This window comes from Schistocerca serialis, chromosome 8 (assembly GCF_023864345.2).
Source record: "Schistocerca serialis cubense isolate TAMUIC-IGC-003099 chromosome 8, iqSchSeri2.2, whole genome shotgun sequence".
Taxonomy (NCBI): domain Eukaryota; kingdom Metazoa; phylum Arthropoda; class Insecta; order Orthoptera; family Acrididae; genus Schistocerca; species Schistocerca serialis.
This window is the reverse complement of record NC_064645.1, coordinates 92352235-92371098: the sequence shown is the minus strand read 5'-3', so window position 1 is coordinate 92371098 and position 18864 is coordinate 92352235. Positions and strand designations below refer to the sequence as shown.

Sequence of the window (18864 nt, the reverse complement as noted above, 5' to 3'; positions counted from 1 at the left end):
ATGTGTGTGATGTCCTTAGGTTAGTTAGGTTTAAGTAGTTCTAAGTTCTAGGGGACTGATGACAGTAGTTAAGTCCCATAGTGCTCAGAGCCAATTTTGAAGTTAAGTCCCATAAGATTTCACACACATTTGAACATTTCAACTAGGGTTGCCCAGAAAGTAATGCACCGTTTTTTTCCGAGAATTATTTTTTGAACATAACGAGAATTATGCACAAAAATCGTGTTTTATCTACACACCCTATGTTTCCACATAATCTCCATCCCGTTCTATGGCCTTCCTCGACCGCGAAACGAGGGCGTGTATGCCCCGTCGCTGCCTACACTTGTCCTGATCGCGGAGACAGTGTTTAACTGTGTGAATCTGTGGTGTCACCGCCAGACACCACACTTGCTAGGTGGTAGCCTTTAAATCGGCAGCGGTCCGTTAGTATACGCCGGACCGGCGTGTCGCCACTATCAGTCATTGCAGACCGAGCGCCGCCACACGGCAGGTCTAGATTGACTTCCTAGCACTCGCCCCAGTTGTACAGCCGAATTTGCTAGCGATGGTTCACTGTCTACAAACGCTCTCATTTGCAGAGATGACAGTTTAGCATAGCCTTCAGCTACGTCATTTGCTACGACCTAGCAAGGCACCATATTCTTCAAGAATGTATTCTGAACAGATAATATTGTGAATCATGTACCGTCAAGAGCGACGTTCATCATTAATGGATTAAAGTTAAGTATCAAACTAATTACGTCCGCTTTCTGAATTCTAATTCCTTGTCATGTTCCAGACCTCACGTCAGTATAGTCTTTCCCTCCCCACGACAGCCTGCGTCAGCTAAAACGCGAGCATCTCGGCCTCCTCTAGTAACATGGTGTTGGCTCTTCTGCCAACACAACAGAATCACCTGCTCTTAGTCCTCAAAATGTCTTCCACGAATGGCTTCCTTTAAGGGGGGGGTAGGACGTCAAAAGGGCCGACGCGGAGCAGCAGAGGCACCACAGGACAATTTAATCTCCACTGTCTATACTTTTACGAATAAATTCATAAAATATCCATCACTTTGATTTGCAGCGCCTTGTATTGGCCTTGTTTGAAGTTAAAATTATTGGATGTGAGGTCCGCCAGTTGTGCAAAACACCGTTTATCTCAGTACCAGCCGGCCGAAGTGGCCGTGCGGTTGAAGGCGCTGCAATCTGGAACCGCAAGACCGCTACGGTCGCAGGTTCGAATCCTGCCTCGGGCATGGATGTTTGTGATGTCCTTAGGTTAGTTAGGTTTAACTAGCTCGAAGTTCTAGGGGACTAATGACCTCAGCAGTTGCGTCCCATAGTGCTCAGAGCCATTTGACCCATTTGAACCATCTCAGTACCCAAACATGTTTCGGCACCACTGTGCCATCATCAGTGGGTTTTCGTTTTTATTTATTCTGCAATGCGAACATTTTTGTTAAGTGATTACAAAATTATTTGCATTTTTAGTTCAAACAACAGATCGTTTCTTTTTGTAAATACCTTTATATTTGGTGTGCACGTGTTTTCTCGATAACTTGTGTGTTAATTACTGCAGGTAGCTTGTCATCTGCAACCAAACGGTGACAAGCTACCTGTAGTAATTAACACACAAGTGATCCAGAAAATTCGTGCACACCAAATGTAAAGGTATTTACAAAAAGAAACGATCTGTTGTTGAACTAAAAATGCACATAATTTTATAATCATGAACAGAAATGTTCGCATTACAGAATAAATAAAAACGAAAACCCACTGATGGCACAGTGGTGCCGGAACATGTTTGGGTACTGATAAAAACGGTGTTTTGCATAACTGGCGGACCTCACATCTAACAAATTCATAAAACTTTATCAGCATGACTAGGAAAGATTCAGGATTCACACTCATAGCAGTGGAACGTCAGAAACAAAACAAAATAAACTTCTTTACATGTGAAATTTCATCATTTTTCGTTTACCATTGGCCGCATCTGTTGCTATACGTACACTTTTCTTCATAAGTAAGAGAGATCCTTCGATGACTTTTGCACAGCATACAAACCATTACAGGTGCATGAAACTCTAGAATTTATTTAATTTATAAAAAATGAATCAGCTGCTACATTTTAGACTTCATATTTAGAAAAAACTCAAATTTTATAGTTATCTCAATTTTTACCACAGTTTCTAACAGATTTGAAAAATTATAGAGTTTTGCTTTAAGGAGTTTGTGATTAGTAATCACACCAATTTTGAAACTAATAGGATATTTATTTTGGATGTTACATGCACCTAAGTACAGAAATTTGTGTTTTGCGGAAAATGGCCGTTAAAGTTTCTGCTTGTATTTGGGATTCTTTTAGAACTGTCCAGCACCATAAGCAGCTTCTTTTTCATTTTGTAAATCAATTTTCTCCCTTTTCACATTGCTGTGGTGCACTCTTCTTGATTTTATCACCTTCAAAAATGCTTTACCTGCTGACACTACACGCTCTCTCTCTATGGCATACGAAGCTTTGATGCAGTTCACTCCGGTCTTGATTCCCATTTTCTCTAAAACATATTTCCTGCTTTCCTCACCATTATTAAAATATGAAACTGCGCCGTAAACACCAATAGCAAGTACATTTCTTCCCACAAAAATGGTTTTTGGCAATCTTTCCCATACTCTTTGGTTAAAACTTTCATTTGGGTTTTGGGCACCGCCATGAAGACGTTTCTTCAATAAGTTTTCATTTGCAAGGTTCCTCAGTATAGTCCTTTGTTTCACGTATTACAATCTCTGGTGCAAATATAAACATTCGCATTCTACAGAGCGAAATTCGCTTAATTATGACAGAAGAATGCTATGCGAAGTGGTGTGGCGCTGCATCTTGGTACACTACAGACCAAATAACGTGCCTTATAATCTCTCATATATGTTTTATACATCAAACTATTCAGGAAGGCCTGCGCTACAAAATGGTCATGTTTTGAAAAATCTACTGTTTTTTCCATTTTTGACATCCTACCCTCCTTAATGGCCCAAACAAGTGGAAGTCCGAGGGGGCTAGGTCAGGGCTGTAGGGTGGAATGGGGTAACACTGTGCAATCCTGTTTTGCGATTTTTTCAGCAGTCCTCTGACTTGTGTGGGGCCGAGTGTTATCGTGTTGCAGCAAAATATCTCCTGTGTTGCTGTAGCGCCGAATTCGCCGGAAGCGCGTCTTCAGTTTTGTTAATCGGTTGACACATGCTCCTGAACTAATGCCACCGCCTCTTGGCATCACACCAGTGAAAATCACACCTTCGCAGTCCCAGGACACGGTGTTCATGACCTTACCGACGGAAGCAGACGCTTCGAAACTTTTTTTTTTCTGTGGGGAGTGGCAATAGAGCGATTCAATCGACTGTTGTTTTGTTTCGAGCTCAGGTTCCATCACCTTTCACAAACCAAGACATGAAGGCCTACCCCTCGGCTTTAAAACGTTGCAACAAATCAAGACAAATGTTTTTTCTGTGCGATTTGTAATTCACCGCTATACACCGCGGGACGTATCTTGCACACACTTTTGAATATCCGTGAGTGCGGATAATTGCATCCACACTTCCTTTGCTGATTGATAGATGCAGCACCAACTGCAAAATCGTAATGCGTCTGTCCTGGCGAATGACATCACCTCGTTGCATGTCAGGTGTGACAGCCGCGGGTGGCCCCTCGGCCGCTGCAAATCGTGGAGCTCCGCCGAACCGCCTTCTGGTGACGTCACGCTCCGTGTCCAGCTAGTAACTGAACTTCCGTCGAGAGCAGATACTCCATTGACTTCGCACAAGCGTTTGTGAATATTCCCCACAGTTTTTTTCGCTGCAGTGAGAAATTCAATGACGGCAAGTTGCTTGTAATGTACATCGCCTATAGAAGCCATTTTGGAACTGTCCTGCATCAACGCTATCTGTCGGAAGTGACGGAAACTGGGCGCCCTCACTCACGACACTTCAAATAATACATACGTAACGTTTCGCATTCGTAGCATTGTTTTCCGCCGAGAAAATGTGCATTACTTTCGGGGCAACCCCCTCTCATTAACTGGCATTCAGTCGAGAGAAGACAGTATTGGCTGGCGAGATCACTATGTCATCTAGCTTGCATGCCAGGTGAAAAATTTGTACACGAACCCTCATACTCAGAGAGACACATACGAACACCATCTACATCTTTGAATAGCGTGTGGGAAGAATGATTGTCGGTAAGCCTCTGTATTGGCTCTAATTTCTCGAATTTTCTCGTCACGGTCATTAGGCGTGATGTACCTTGGGGGTGGGGGGGAGGGAGTAATATGTTGCCCGACTCATGCTAAAAAGTTCTCTCTCAAACTGCCTTGTGACGTCTGCCAATGGAGTTTGTTGAACATCTCGCTTTGTACATTTTTTTCATGTACCTGCTATGCACCATTACATTATGACCAGAGGCCCACACGGTTCTGAGCTACATGGCTGAGTTCGTATTTTTCCCCTCTGCTGCTGAGCATAACGGACAGTCTACTGAGGCTGCTAGGGCCCAGGTGAGTGAGGGCCGGTGCAAGAGCGCTGACGAGGTGCTAATATGGCGTGCGCGCGGCAGGTTCCTGGTGCAGGACCACAACGCGACGATCGACGTGCTGACGCTGAAGAAGCAGACGCCACTGCACCTGGCGGCGGGCACGGGCCAGCTGGAGGTGTGCCGGCTGCTGCTCGAGCTGGGGGCCGACATCGACGCCACCGACGACATGGGCCAGAAGCCCATCCACGCCGCCGCCCAGAACAACTTCTCCGAGGTGGCGCAGCTTTTCCTCCAGCGCCACCCCAGCCTCGTCATGGCCTGCACCAAGGTGAGCTCAGCCACAGCGCCTCCCCAATCTCTCCAGCTGTCCAACTGTACACCTGGACGTTAGTCAGCGTCTTGACGTTTCCGCTCGATTCTGTGCACTAGAGTCCAAATGCTAAGCATAAACAACAGGCGAGAACATACACTACTGGCCATTAAAATTGCTACACCAAGAACAAATGCAGATGATAAACGGGTTTTCAATGGACAAATATATTATACTAGAACTGACATGTGATTACATTTCCACGCAATTTGGGTACACAGATCCTGAGAAATCAGTACCCAGAACAACCACCTCTGGCCGTAATAACGGCCTTGATACGTCTGGACATTGAGTCAAACAGAGTATGGATGGCGTGTACAGGTACAGCTGCCCATGCAGCTTCAACACGATACCACAGTTCATCAAAAGTACTGACTGGCGTATTGTGACAAGCCAGTTGCTCGACCACCATTGACCAGACGTTTTAAAATTGGTGAGAGATGTGGAGAATGTGCTGGCCAGGGCAGAGGTCGAACATTTTCTGTATCCAGAAAGGCCCTGCAACATGCGGTCGTGCATTATCCTACTGAAACGTAGGGTTTCGCAGGGATCGAATGAAGGGTAGAGCCACGGGTCGTAACACATCTGAAATGTAACGTCCAGTGTTCAAAGCACCGTCAATGCGAACAAGAGGTGACCGAGACGTGTAGCGAATGGCACCCCATACCATCACGCTGGGTAATACGCCAGTATGGCGATGACGAATGCATGCTTCCAATGTGCGTTCACTGCGATGTCGCCAAACACGCTTGCGACCATCGTGATGCTGTAAACAGAAACTGAATTCATCCAAAAAAATGACGTTTTGCTATTCGTGCACTCAAGTTCGTCGTTGAGTACACCATCGCAGGCGCTCCTGTCTGTGATGCAGCGTCAAGAGTAACCGCAGTCATGGTCTCCGAGCTGATAGTCCCTGCTTCTGCATACGTCGTCCAACTGTTCGTGCAGATGGTTGTCGTCTTACAAACGTCCCCATCTGTTGACTCAGGGATGGAGATGTGGCCACACGATCCGTTACAGCCATGCGGATAAGATGCCTGTCATCTCGAATGCTAGTGATACAAGGCCGCTGGGGTCCAGCATGGCGTTCCGTATTATCCTCCCGAATCCACCGATTCCATATTCTGCTAACAGTCATTGGATCTTGACCAACGCGAGCAGCAATGTCGCGATACGATAAACCGCAATCGCGATAGGCTACAATCCGACCTTTATCAAAGTCGGAAACGTGACGGTACGCATTTTTCCTCTTTACACGAGGCATCACAACAACGTTTCACCAGGCAACGCCGGTCAACTGCTGTTTGTGTATGAGAAATCGGTTGGAAACTTTCCTCATGTCAGCACGTTGTAGGTGTCGCCACCGGCGCCAACCTTGTGTGAATGCTCTGAAAAGCTAATCATTTGCATATCACAGCATATTCTTCCTGTGAGTTAAATTTCGCGTCTGTAGCACGTCATCTTCGAGGTGTAGCAATTTTAATGGCCAGTAGTGTATATTGTGAATGGCAACGGCCCTATGACAACCTTGTCAGTTGTTAAAGACAAGCTTTTCAGACCATAGTTTATAAATTTTTGGTGTGAGTCTATGTTGGTTTCTAAAAGCGGTCATCACAAAAAAGGTATTTTTATTTTTGTTCCGGTGTTGGAGCAGATACCTGCTCCGCCTTTGAGGGGCGAGAGGTGTGAAGGGACTGCGAAGAGCAACGCGTTCCACAATGTCCCTAATGCCACGACAGCCTTAGAATTTTAGTATATGTGTGGATGTTAGAAAAAGGACTGCACTTTTCTTCTGGTGCAACTGAATAAACTGTGAATTACTTTACTAGTGTCGGCAGTGTGGGTAACGGCCGTGTGACGGCTGGTGTTGACAGGACGGCAACACGTGCGCGCACATCGCGGCGATGCAGGGCTCCATCCGCGTCATCGAGGAGCTGATGAAGTTCGACCGGTCGGGCGTCATCTCGGCGCGCAACCGCATCACCGAGGCGACGCCGCTGCAGCTGGCGGCCGAGGGAGGGCACGCCGACGTCGTGCGGGCGCTGGTGCGCGCCGGCGCCTCCTGCACCGACGAGAACAAGGTGAGCGCCGACTGACCTAGGCCTCGAGCTACACTGCACATCAGTACGTCACCAACTGTCAGGTTTCTTATCAACATTCGGCAGCTTCACCAACTCACAAGCATACGGATTCCTACCTAACCTGTTCCTTGGACTACGCTACAGGCTAGTCCATCACAACCGACATTAAAATCTCTAATACAGACCAATAAGAAATATTATCCTTGTCTTTTCCCTCAGTGTCTGAGTACATATAACGTCATACGTGTTATGGGACGAAGTTTACGTGCTGTTTCGGTAGGTTCAAAGAGGCAACCACCTACCGAACGTGTTACGGGACGCAAATCTACTAGCGGTATCGGTAGATTCAATTGATCTAAAGAGGCAACCGTCCACCGGCGGTTTGTCACCAACTGTCAGGTTTCGTATCCACATTCGGCGGCTTCACCAACTCAGAAACAGACGGATTCTAAACTAACCTATTCCTTGGACTACGCCACAGGCTAGTCCGTCACAACCGACATTAAAAACTCTAATACAGACCAACAAGAAATATTATCCGTGTCTGTTACCTTAGTGTCTGAGTACATATAACGTAATACGTGTTATGCGTCGAAGCGTAAGTGCGGTTTCGGTAGTTTCATTTTTTCCAAAGAGGCAACCACCTACCGAACGTGTTACGGGACGAAAGTCTACGGGCGGTATCGGTAGATTCAATTGATCCAAAGAGGCAACCCCCCCCCACCGGCGGTTGGGGTGCCAAGTCAGATCCCCGTCCACTCGCCTAATCACCACCAATTACCTGGGCCTCATAGCTACCTGGAATACGGCAACGGACGCTCTATTTATTCACTTATTTAATTCCTTTTCACCTGAAAACATTAGGGTCTTACATCTTACGTCTAACCAGACAAGTTTAGTAAGTCAACAATTCAATATGCTTGGTGTATAAGCAGCACATAATGGTACTAAGAATAACGGTATCACGAAATTCCAGAGAATGGGCAATGTGCATTAATTCAGGGTTTTCATAGGGAAACACATAGATGATGCCAACAACTACACATAATAATCAGTGTTACCAGTTTACGGCGATCCCAACGATCACAACCGAATATCAAGAGATTCAGTCATCAGCACGATTCCCTTCTCTGTGTTACGACAGACAACCCGTAACTGGCCAGATGGAAACGGGACGTAAAAATAAAAAATCTTAGAATTTAGGGTTCACCTATTTTGACGATCTTGGAATAACGTCCGGAGGCATAGCAACGGCAACAAGAAAATCTGCACTTTAAAAGTAAATGCTGAAAAAACAGCTATTCAAATATGTTACGAAAAACAGAATACATGACAAATATAAAAGATAACACCAAACTTCATGGTCGGCCTGTGTGGCCCTGCGGTTCTAGGCGCTTCAGTTTGGAACCGCGTGACCGCTACGGTCGCAGGTTCGAATCCTGCCTCGGGCATGGATGTGTGTGATGTCCTTAGGTTAGTTAGATTTAAGTAGTTTTTTAAGTTGTAGGAGACTGATGACCTCACATGTTGAGTCCCATAGTGCTCAGAGCCATTTGAACCATACTTCATGAACACAAGTTACTGATAAATTAAAATAGTCAATAAATTAAATGTACAGGTAAAGTAACACAGTAGATCCGCCCTGACAGCGAGGCTAATGAACTCAGAGCTAGGAAAATGGCAATGTCCTTTCAATTCACTGAATATGGCAATGTCCTTTCAATTCACTGAGTATGCTTACAATAGAGCCCTCTCTTCTCTCACGCAAAAACAATGTTACGGTAATACAGAAATCCAACCTGTTTATATGCAGCCGAAAGCCTGGGTTTGACTAACACAGGAGAAAAAGAAATCTGGAAAAAGAAAGAGATGAAAATTCTAAGAAAAATACTGGGTGCAATGAAACACGACGATGGAAACGGGAATAATGAAGACCTACAACAGAAAATTGAACAACTAAACGTAATGTTGAGAAAATGGCCATCTAGTTCTGGTTGATGAAAACAGGGTATGCAAAAGAATTTTTGAACTAATCATCTGCAAACGATTTTCCCTGGTGCCACATTCTCCACGATATTAGAAGCAATCTGAATGTGATAAAGGTTGTAGAGTATGAAATTCTGAATATAGATGCGTTCCGAAAGAAAGTTTTACTGTCTCATCTCTAGAGAAAACCAAAAAAGGAAACTGGAACAAAAGTGATCTGACGTTCGGAAACAACATCACTGTGATCGAATGGAAAATTATTGGAAAACGTGAAGTTACACACGAAAGCCATAGGAGGCCCAAATCGAATGAACAGTAATAATTATTTGCTATGTAACTAATGGCTGAAACGGAAGTCGATGAAAAGTTATTTGACGTTATAAAAGTAACATCCTGTAACACTAAGCCCAAAATTAAAACTTACGGTTATTTCTGAGCCTTCCTATTCACAACACGAGCTCATCAAGGAGATGGAGTGTCGCCACTATTGTTTAACTGTATCTTGGAGAAGAATAACAAAATTCGGCGCTAGCTTTAAGGACTGGGACTAAGAAGAATGGCGTGCACGTAGACTACACGATGTTGGTGAGCCACTTGCCTGGAATTTGTACCAGGGTTCGTCTCAATATCCTATACAACCTTATTCTCTAAATCAGGTGTACGTTCGTCTGTCTGGAAGCACCCATGACCACACAAACGCCCAAAAAGGGCTTGAAATGGGGGTGACGTGGTTGTTGTCCTTGAGAGTACTTGTTTAGGTATAGCCGTGTAGCGTCTCGACCGTTTCCGTCTGCTTGGCCGTACACAGACGCCGTCTCGGATTGTTCCCGACGTGAACACCAGACCATTCTGCTGCTTACGGTACCCTGCGTCACACAGCCTGCAACACACAAGAAACCCACGGCAAGTGGTCAGACGAACTTTCGTTCGTCAGCGCCATCTACCGTGGCAACGATTCATTTTCGGACACATGTTCATAGGACCCTTTTTTCTTCAGTTTACAGTCAGGAATCCGTCCCTGCAGTTTGTCGGTTTTGTTAACGTTCACGCTGTGTGGGCACAAACCTGTAGGAAACGGATTAGAGTGGCATTCGCGTCTTTCCGACTGCAGTTGGGCGGGTTGCTCCCTCAGTATCCTTTGGACAATCTGCCCACCTTCCTGGATAGTCTTCGGGTTGTCTGCCCCTTCACTCTGCGATTGTAGATACTGGTTTAGAGGAGAAAAGCAGCGTTGATGAAAAGTCAGCTGAATACCTAACACGCAAAGGCCACGTAACCCCAGTCCTAGGGCAGCATCTGAAAGTTAGTTAAACTATCGGGCGTTCGGGATTCTTGAATGACGCGTTTGACAAATATCTAAAATTTCCTGTAAGCTGGTTTATTGTCTTTAAAACACAGAAAATGGCTATCAAGTCCATATTCGATACCCTGACTATATTATGCAATGTTATTGACGTCTCCGTTACAAGTTCACACCCAAAAGCAGGCAGAAGATATTCAGTCCGATCCGATATTTCAAACGTCCTAAACAGTCACTGATCCACGACTACTTGCGAGTTAACACAGTCTGTCGTTCAGTAGTCTTGTTATATAGAAGTGATCACCATAATGTCTCGTAATTTGCACGGAACACGTCGCCCGGAGTTTATGTACGACTTGAAAGGTTCACACGCGAAATCTCCTAAAATAAATCACTCACAAAGCTGAAACTTTCTCAGAATACCCAACACTGTAGTCGCTTTTCATCAACTACACGAGATCCGATCAACCGCGCAGATTTCTTCATTTTGGTACAAATTTGATCAGCGCGATTTAACACATGTGTTTACCAGAACACGGCTTCTCGACTCATAGATCTGAGGCACACAGCCCTACTCAAACGCGCGGGAAATGCTGAATTTCTATTAGCTAGTATGTAAAGCAGCCAATCAGATCTCGAACATCTCTATAGTAGAGTTTTTTCTAATGTCAGCCAATCGGATTTGGACTAGAAATCTCGTAATTCCGAAACCATATAAAATTTAATGCAATCAAAATACGATACCTTTCAACAAAATAAATAACTAATAAATTTAATACTCAAGCTCCCTTCTGGGTGCCCTTTACAAAATCAAGTTCTTTCGGACATACGTGACAAATTCCCCTATTACACGACTACTTTCTCACGCTTATATTTACATAGTTTTAATGAAATATCGCATTCTAACTATATGTATGTCCTCCATTCACTCTCTGTCTCTTCAAAATGCTCACACAATCAAAACACGATAAAATAATAATTTTCCAACGTACTACGTAAACATTTCTAATGTAATTACGTCAGAAATGTTTCGAATGAAACTAAATAAAATTCCATAAAATTAGATTATATGAACCTATCCACGTGGTTGTAGTTGCAATTAATATTATAGATGAATGCATTCCAGTAGCTAACTCTGTTTCACAATGCCGGCACGGTTATTATGTGATCTATTTAAAAATTTATATCTCTGAAAGTAGTGAAGTTAGTGATTTGAAATTTTGGCATTGTGGTTGTGCTACCCATATAATTTGGTATACAATATATAAGGAAGATCGATTAATATTTAGTAGTAGTTCTTCGGACTCATAGAGAGTATGTGTAACGTATTGCACGCAGCACTAGACAAGTAAACAGCTCGCCCGGCCCAGTAGCCAGCGTCATCTGTGCGAGCGTGAGAACCAACTTCTCCTCTCCTCCTGCATCCACGCCAAGCTACGTTTTCAATGCAAGGTGACAACTCGTAATAATTTGCTACGTTACGCGACGTGTGTGTGGTAAATTCAGAAACTTGAACTATGGCACTGATATTACCAAATGCGTCCAAACAGGACAAACATGCCGTTATCCTTTTTTGAGTGGCGAAGAATAAACGCCACATGTACATCTACATGTATACTCCGCTAGTCACCAAGCGGCGTGTGGCGGAGGGCACAATTTGCGCCAAAGTCATATCACCCCCACCTCCCCCTCTGTTCCACTCGCTTATCTCGTGAGGCAGAAACGACTGTCTGAACGCCTCAGTACGAGCTCTAATTTCCCTTATCTTTGAATGGTGATCATTGCGCTGTTTGAATGTTGGTTGTAATAATATACGCTCTGCATCCTCGGTGAAGATCGGATTTCGGAATTTAGTGAGCAGCCCCCTTCCGTTTAGCGCGTCGTCTATCTGAACTTCAAACGTTCTATGAGATTTGTAACGCTCTCGTGATGACTAAATGTACCAGTCACGAATCTTGGCGCTCTTCTTTGGACCTTCTTAATCTACTGAATCAGACCCCAGATGGTAAGGGTCCCATACAGACGAACAATACTACAAGACTGGACGAACTAACGTATTGTAAGCAATTTCCTTTGTTGAATGACTGCATCGCTCCAGGATTCTACCAATAAACCGCAATCTAGAGTTCGCCTTGCCCGTTACTTGTGTACTCTGATACTTCCATTTGAGATCATTTCGAATAGTCACAACCAGATACTTGACGGATGTTAATGGGGATTTCCGCCTTGTTATACGCAGTAGATTAAACTTACTAATATTAAGAGATAACTGCCAGTCACTACACCACGCATTCATTTTTTGCAAATCCTCATTGATTTGTTCACAACTTCTGTGTGATACTACTTTCCTGTAGACTACAGCATCACCGGGAAACAGTCTAATGCCGCTGTCAATACCATCAACCAGATCATTTATGTAAATCGTAAAAAGCAGCGGACCTATTACGCTGCCCTGGGGAACACCTGAAGTAACGCTTGTTTCTGTTGAAGTCACCCCGTTCACGACGACATACTGCTCCCTGTCTGTTAGAAAACTCTCTATCCAAACGCATATGTCATCGGATAGACCCTAAGCGCCCACGTTTTGGAGCTAGCGACAGTGCGGAACTTAGTCGAACACCTTTCAAAAGTCGAGAAATATGGCATCAACCTGGGAGCCGGTATCTAGAGCCTGTTGTATATCATGCACAGAGAGGGCCAGCTGTGTCTCGCATGACCGCTGTTTCCTATAACCGTGCTAGTGTCTGCTGATGAGCTGCACAGAGTCTAGAAAGGTCATTATGTCTGAACACAAAATATGTTCCATGATTCTACAACGAATCCAAGTCAGTGAAATTGGCTAGTAATTATGGGCACCCGATTTTCTACCATTTTTATAGATTGCAATGACCTGGACCTTCTTCCAGTCCCGTGGAACTTTCCGCTGTTCCAGTGATCTCTAATAGATGACGGATAAGAATGGTGCTATATTTTTAGCATAGTCAACAAATACTGTCTGGGCCAGATGCCTTCCTGGCGTCTAAGGATCTTAACTGTTTTACAATCCAAGATGCACTAAACACCATGTCAGCCATTCTTGCGTTTGTTCGACAATTGAAAGGGGTATGATGCTACCGTCCTCTACCGTAAACGAGTTTTTGAAAGTCAGGTTTAGAATTTCAGCATTCTGTTTATCATCATCCGTTACATTACCCGTACTGTCAGCAAGAGAAGATTTGAGTTATTTGTAGCGTTCATACATTTTACGTACGACCAAAATTTTTTGGGATTATTTTTAGAATCTGCAAATAAAATATAGCTTTAAAATTCATTAAAAGATTCTCTCATTGACCTTTTGACAGCTGCTTTCATTTCGCATAATTTCTGTTTGTCAGCGGGGCAGTGACTACGTATAAAATGACTGTGCAAAATTCTCTGCTTTCTCAGCAACTTCCTAATATGTTTGTTGTACCAAGGTGGATCCTTTCCCTCCCGTATATTTTTTGCTAGACACATACTTCTCTTACATGTGGTGGACAATACCTTTAAATTTCGTCCGAAGATGATCAATATCTTTGTGTCCCGTGGTGAATGCTTGGAGCTGACTGTGATGATATTCATTAATGACCTTTTTATTTGCTTTCCCAATCAACAAAACTCTACGCCGTGTTTTTTTTTTTTTTTTTTTTTTTTTTTTTTTTTTTTTTTTTTTTTTTTGCAGCTTCCATTGGCACAGAAACCAAAGCGACATTATGGTCGCTAATGCCTTCTTCTAGATTAACTTTATCAAAAAGATCAGGTCTGTTTGTCGCCAAGATACCTAATATGTTCCCATCTCGAGTTGGTTTTCTAAGCAACTGCTCAAGGTTGTATGTTGAGAATGCCCCTAGAATAACTTCACACGAGTCTTTGCTTCTGCCTCCTGTGATAAACGTGTAATTTTCCCAGTCAATGGATGCCAAATTAAAGTCTCCACCTATAACTAATGGATAATTTGGATATTTATTTCCTATGTACTCAAGACTTTCCCTGAAACGTTTTGCGACATTTGTTGCAGATGCTGGTGGTCCATAAAAGCATCCTGATACAATGGTCAATCCTTATCTGATTGACAGCTTTATCCAGACTATTTCACAGTCCGACCCAGTATCGATCTCAACTGCGGTTAAACAGCTTTTAACTGCAATGAACACACCACCTTCCATACCATCAGCCCTATCCTTCCTAAACACCCATTCCGAGTTCAAAATTTCACTGCTATTTACGTCTGGTTTCAACCAGCTTTCGGTACCTAGTACGATATTGGCATTGCAACTGTTTATTTCTGAGAGTACCTCGGGGATCTTGCTACAGACACTTCGACAAATTAATAACATGAGATTTAGCATATTTAAATCCTTTGGAATGACCTGTTTAGGCGAACTAACAATTTTTACAGTTGACACACCCACATCAGTGTCATGAACTGGTACTTTTTCAGGCCATCGGTTTGTTTCCTGTGGGGATGAACCTAATCTAAAAAAAAAAAAAACCATGTGCACGCCACAAGTACTCTGCTACCCAGGTAGCTGCTTCCTGTGTGTAGTGCACCCCTGAGTTATCGAGGGGCGTCCTACAACCTTCCACCTCATAGCGTAGGTCGAGGAATCTACAACCATTTTCGTCACATAGTCGACTTAGCTTCTGGTTTAGATTCACCACTCAACTCCAAACCTGAGGACCCTGGTCCACCTTGGGTACGATGCTGCAGATCGTCAGCTTGGCTTCCGCTCCTCGAGAGATGGAGGCCGCCTTCGCCAACTTAACCAGCCGTCGAAAGGACCCAAGGATTACCTCGGAACCCCGACGACTGGCATCGTTCTTGTCGACATGTGCAACAATCTGCAGCTGACTGCACCCCGCACACTCGATAGCCGCTGGAGGAGACTCTTCCATATCCCACACAAGCGCCCCCCACACCCCTGGCAAGCACACTGAGAGAACGTTGGACATCTTCCCTACCCTAGCCGCTATGTTCCCGAGGGGCTCCATGACCCGCGTAACATTGGAGCTCCCAATAACTAACAAACCCCTACCCCCATGTGCCTGTCCGGACCTTGCTGAAGGAGCGGCCACTATCCTCGCAGAAGATGCATTCTGATCCGGATCAGCCTCCCCCCCCCCCTCCTTCAGCATCAGATAGCAAAATGAATCTATTAGCAAAGTGCATGGGATTTGGCAGGAGCCTGCGTCCCCTTTGCAGCTTTCGCCTTGAGGCTCGAGACCTCGACACCTCGACACACTCCGCCACCCACACTGAGGTGAGAGTGGGCCGGCCAGCTCAGTCGCACCTGAGGTCGGCTCAGTGACAGAGAGCTGTGACATAGCCGCCCCCCCCCCCCCCCCTGCACGGAGCTTGTTGACTGTGGCCAACAAAGCTTCCAGCTGCGTTTGGACTGTGGCCAACTCCTGCATCCACACACAACAGACACATTCCCTGTCCATCTAGCTAATAACTGATTTACTATAAGAAAGTTAAGGAAACCTACTGCCACACAAGGTTAACAGCTACACTCCAGTTGGCAGAAATGACACTCAACAATGAGAAACAGTAAATACGTATGGTATAAGCTAGATCTGGTGCTTATTTTCCTGCTACGGGCTACCTAGAGAATACTAAAGAATAAGACAGTGACCTACAGTAGACTGCTAGGGGCTATCTGGTGAATATTATTAACGAATTAAAGAGTAAGCTTCGGTAAGCTGCAGCTACTGATTATCCCTCGTATTTATAATGTAAACAAGCGTTTACGTACACGCGAAAATTACCCAATAAAACTATAAAAAGTGCTACCTTAAATGTACCGAGTCTAAACGGCTCTGAGCACTATGCGACTTAAGTTCTGAGGTCATCAGTCGCTTAGAACTTAGAACTAATTAAACCTAACTAACCTAAGGACATCACACACATCCATACCCGAGGCAGGACTCGAACCTGCGACCGTAGCGGTCGCTCGGTTCCAGATTGTAGCGCCTAGGACCGCACGGCCACTCCGGCCGGTGTACAGAGTCTAAATGACACTAATAAACGTAAATACTGAGTATTGTACACTGACAGATGTAGGTACAAAACTAAACCTTTAGATGACAATAAGAGGTCAGAATGTAAAGCACAAATACGAGCTCTACTTTATAGGAACCGATGGGCTTACAGTTCATGGTCACTAAATGCCACAACAATCTAAGGTATTTAAGCAGACGGCGAGATGAGTTTTAGCTTTCTGCTACTAGACCGTATGTAAGAAGGGCTCAGAAGTTGTATTGTAACACTGATTTACTTGTAGACACCCATCGCAGAATGAAGAGCGTGTATGAGGAAGCATGTCAGATACCACCATTGTGGGATGGTGCGCCACGTTCCATGCTGGCTGCGATTCGACACGAGACGCAGGTCGATCTGGGAAGCCACCCTCATCCACTATGGACAACAAGTGCGAGAGACTCGAACAGCAGCCGTATCGTCGTGCTGTCTCTCCATGCGATTGTCGCGCCTTCCGTCCCTTAAAAAGACGTTGGAGGGTCGACAGTTCCTTCGGACGATGGCGTGCAGCAGGCAGTTACAGACTTATTCACACAGCATGACACGGTGTTTTGCGAAATGGGTATCTTCAACATTGTGCATGGGTGAGACAATGGCTTCAATGCCCACAGAGATTTTGCCTGATTGGCATACCGATTCTGGAGTGTGCGGCCGTCGAGTGGAAAGTTTTTGATCGCCCCTTATGCAATACACTAACGAGATTTAATTATAATCATCATAATGTCACATATGCGTTTATTCCTGGAATAGTTTCGTGTAGTGTTGTGTCAGCTACTGTGGGCGTCAGCAGCGACACAAACAAGGAAGGAGAGAAATTGCGACAGCCGGTGGCAGGAATCCAAAATGATGTGTACAAAACATTTCAAGATTAATATACCTCTTTACTTCCAAAATGAAAATAAATATAACTTAACTTGAGGTGCCGCTTGTGCCTCCTACATGCAAGTACTTAACTCTCTATTACTACTCGCAGAACGCAGGGTAAGTATTACAAGGTGCATTCAAGTTCTAAGGCCTCCGGACTGGAAAGAGATAGAAACATGCGCATTGTTTTAAAATGAGGCCGCGTTCATTGTCAATACGTCCCAGAGATGGCAGCACCGTATGGCAGATGGAATTTTACCGCCAGCAGCGAGAATGAGAACTGTTTTAAATACTTAAAATGGCGACGTTTTCCTTACTTGAACAGCGTCCAATCATTCGTTTTCTGAAATTGCGAGGTGTGAAACCAATTGAAATTCATCGACAGTTGAAGGAGACATGTGGTGATGGAGTTATGGATGTGTCGAAAGTGCGTTCGTGGGTGCGACAGTTTAATGAAGGCAGAACATCGTGTGACAACAAACCGAAACAACCTTGGGCTCGCACAAGCCGGTCTGACGACATGATCGAGAAAGTGGATAGAATTGTTTTGGGGGATCGCCGAATGACTGTTGAACAGATCGCCTCTAGAGTTGGCATTTCTGTGGGGTCTGTGCACACAGTCCTGCATGACGACCTGAAAATGCGAAAAGTGTCATCCAGGTGGGTGCCACGAATGCTGACGGATGACCACATGGCTGCCCGTGTGGCATGTTGCCAAGCAATGTTGATGTGCAATGACAGCATGAATGGGACTTTCTTTTCGTCGGTTGTGACAATGGATGAGACGTGGATGCCATTTTTCAATCCAGAAACAAAGCGCCAGTCAGCTCAATGGAAGCACACAGATTCACTGCCACCAAAAAAATTTCGGGTAACCGCCAATGCTGAAAAAATGATGGTGTCCATGTTCTGGGACAGCGAGGGCATAATCCTTACCCATTGCGTTCCAAAGGGCGCTACGGTAACAGGTGCATCCTACGAAAATGTTTTGAAGAACAAATTCCTTCCTGCACTGCAACAAAAACGTCCAGGAAGCGCTGCGCGTGTGCTGTTTCACCAAGACAACGCACCCGCACATCGAGCTAACATTACGCAACAGTTTCTTCGTGATAACAACTTTGAAGTGATTCCTCATGCTCCCTACTCACCTAACCTGGCTCCTAGTGACTTTTGGCTTTTTCCAACAACGAAAGACACTCTCCGTGGCCGGACATTCACCAGCCGTGCTGCTATTGCCTCAGCGGTTTTCCAGTGGTCAATACAGATTCCTAAAGAAGCCTTCGCCGCTGCCATGGAATCATGGCGTCAGCGTTGTGAAAAATGTGTACGTCTGCAGGGCGATTACGTCGAGAAGTAACGCGAGTTTCATCGACTTCGGGTGAGTAGTTAATTAGAAAAAAAATCGGAGGCCTTAGAACTTGAATGCACCTCGTATCTTGCTAATACTCATTACTGATGCTCTCGAAGTTTGCGACCGAACTGGGCCGACCAGCGATGGGCGGCTGGTTAAGTCAGCGTTGACAGGGAGCGCTGGACTCTGTTCCTGGAGGTGTGGCGCTGCCCGCTCTTTCCACTGGAGCGCTGGTCGGCGACTTCTTGATGCCGTTCCGCGGCACTGCGCAGGTCGGTGTACAGTCGATGCTTTAAGACTGCACGTATGGAGTATCTTATACAAGACAGTTTGATTCCTCATATTCAAATATAA

General features: G+C 44.9%; 1 protein-coding gene across 1 annotated transcript in view; it reads left to right on the top strand.

Moving 5' to 3' along the window:
- LOC126416840 (serine/threonine-protein phosphatase 6 regulatory ankyrin repeat subunit A) overlaps positions 1–18864 on the top strand; it is a 448195-nt gene that overhangs the window by 142068 nt on the left and 287263 nt on the right. Inside the window, exons 9-10 of the mRNA XM_050084723.1 lie at positions 4582–4828; positions 6745–6951. Coding sequence (XP_049940680.1) covers positions 4582–4828; positions 6745–6951 — 454 coding nt within the window. The remainder of the gene's footprint in view (positions 1–4581; positions 4829–6744; positions 6952–18864) is intronic.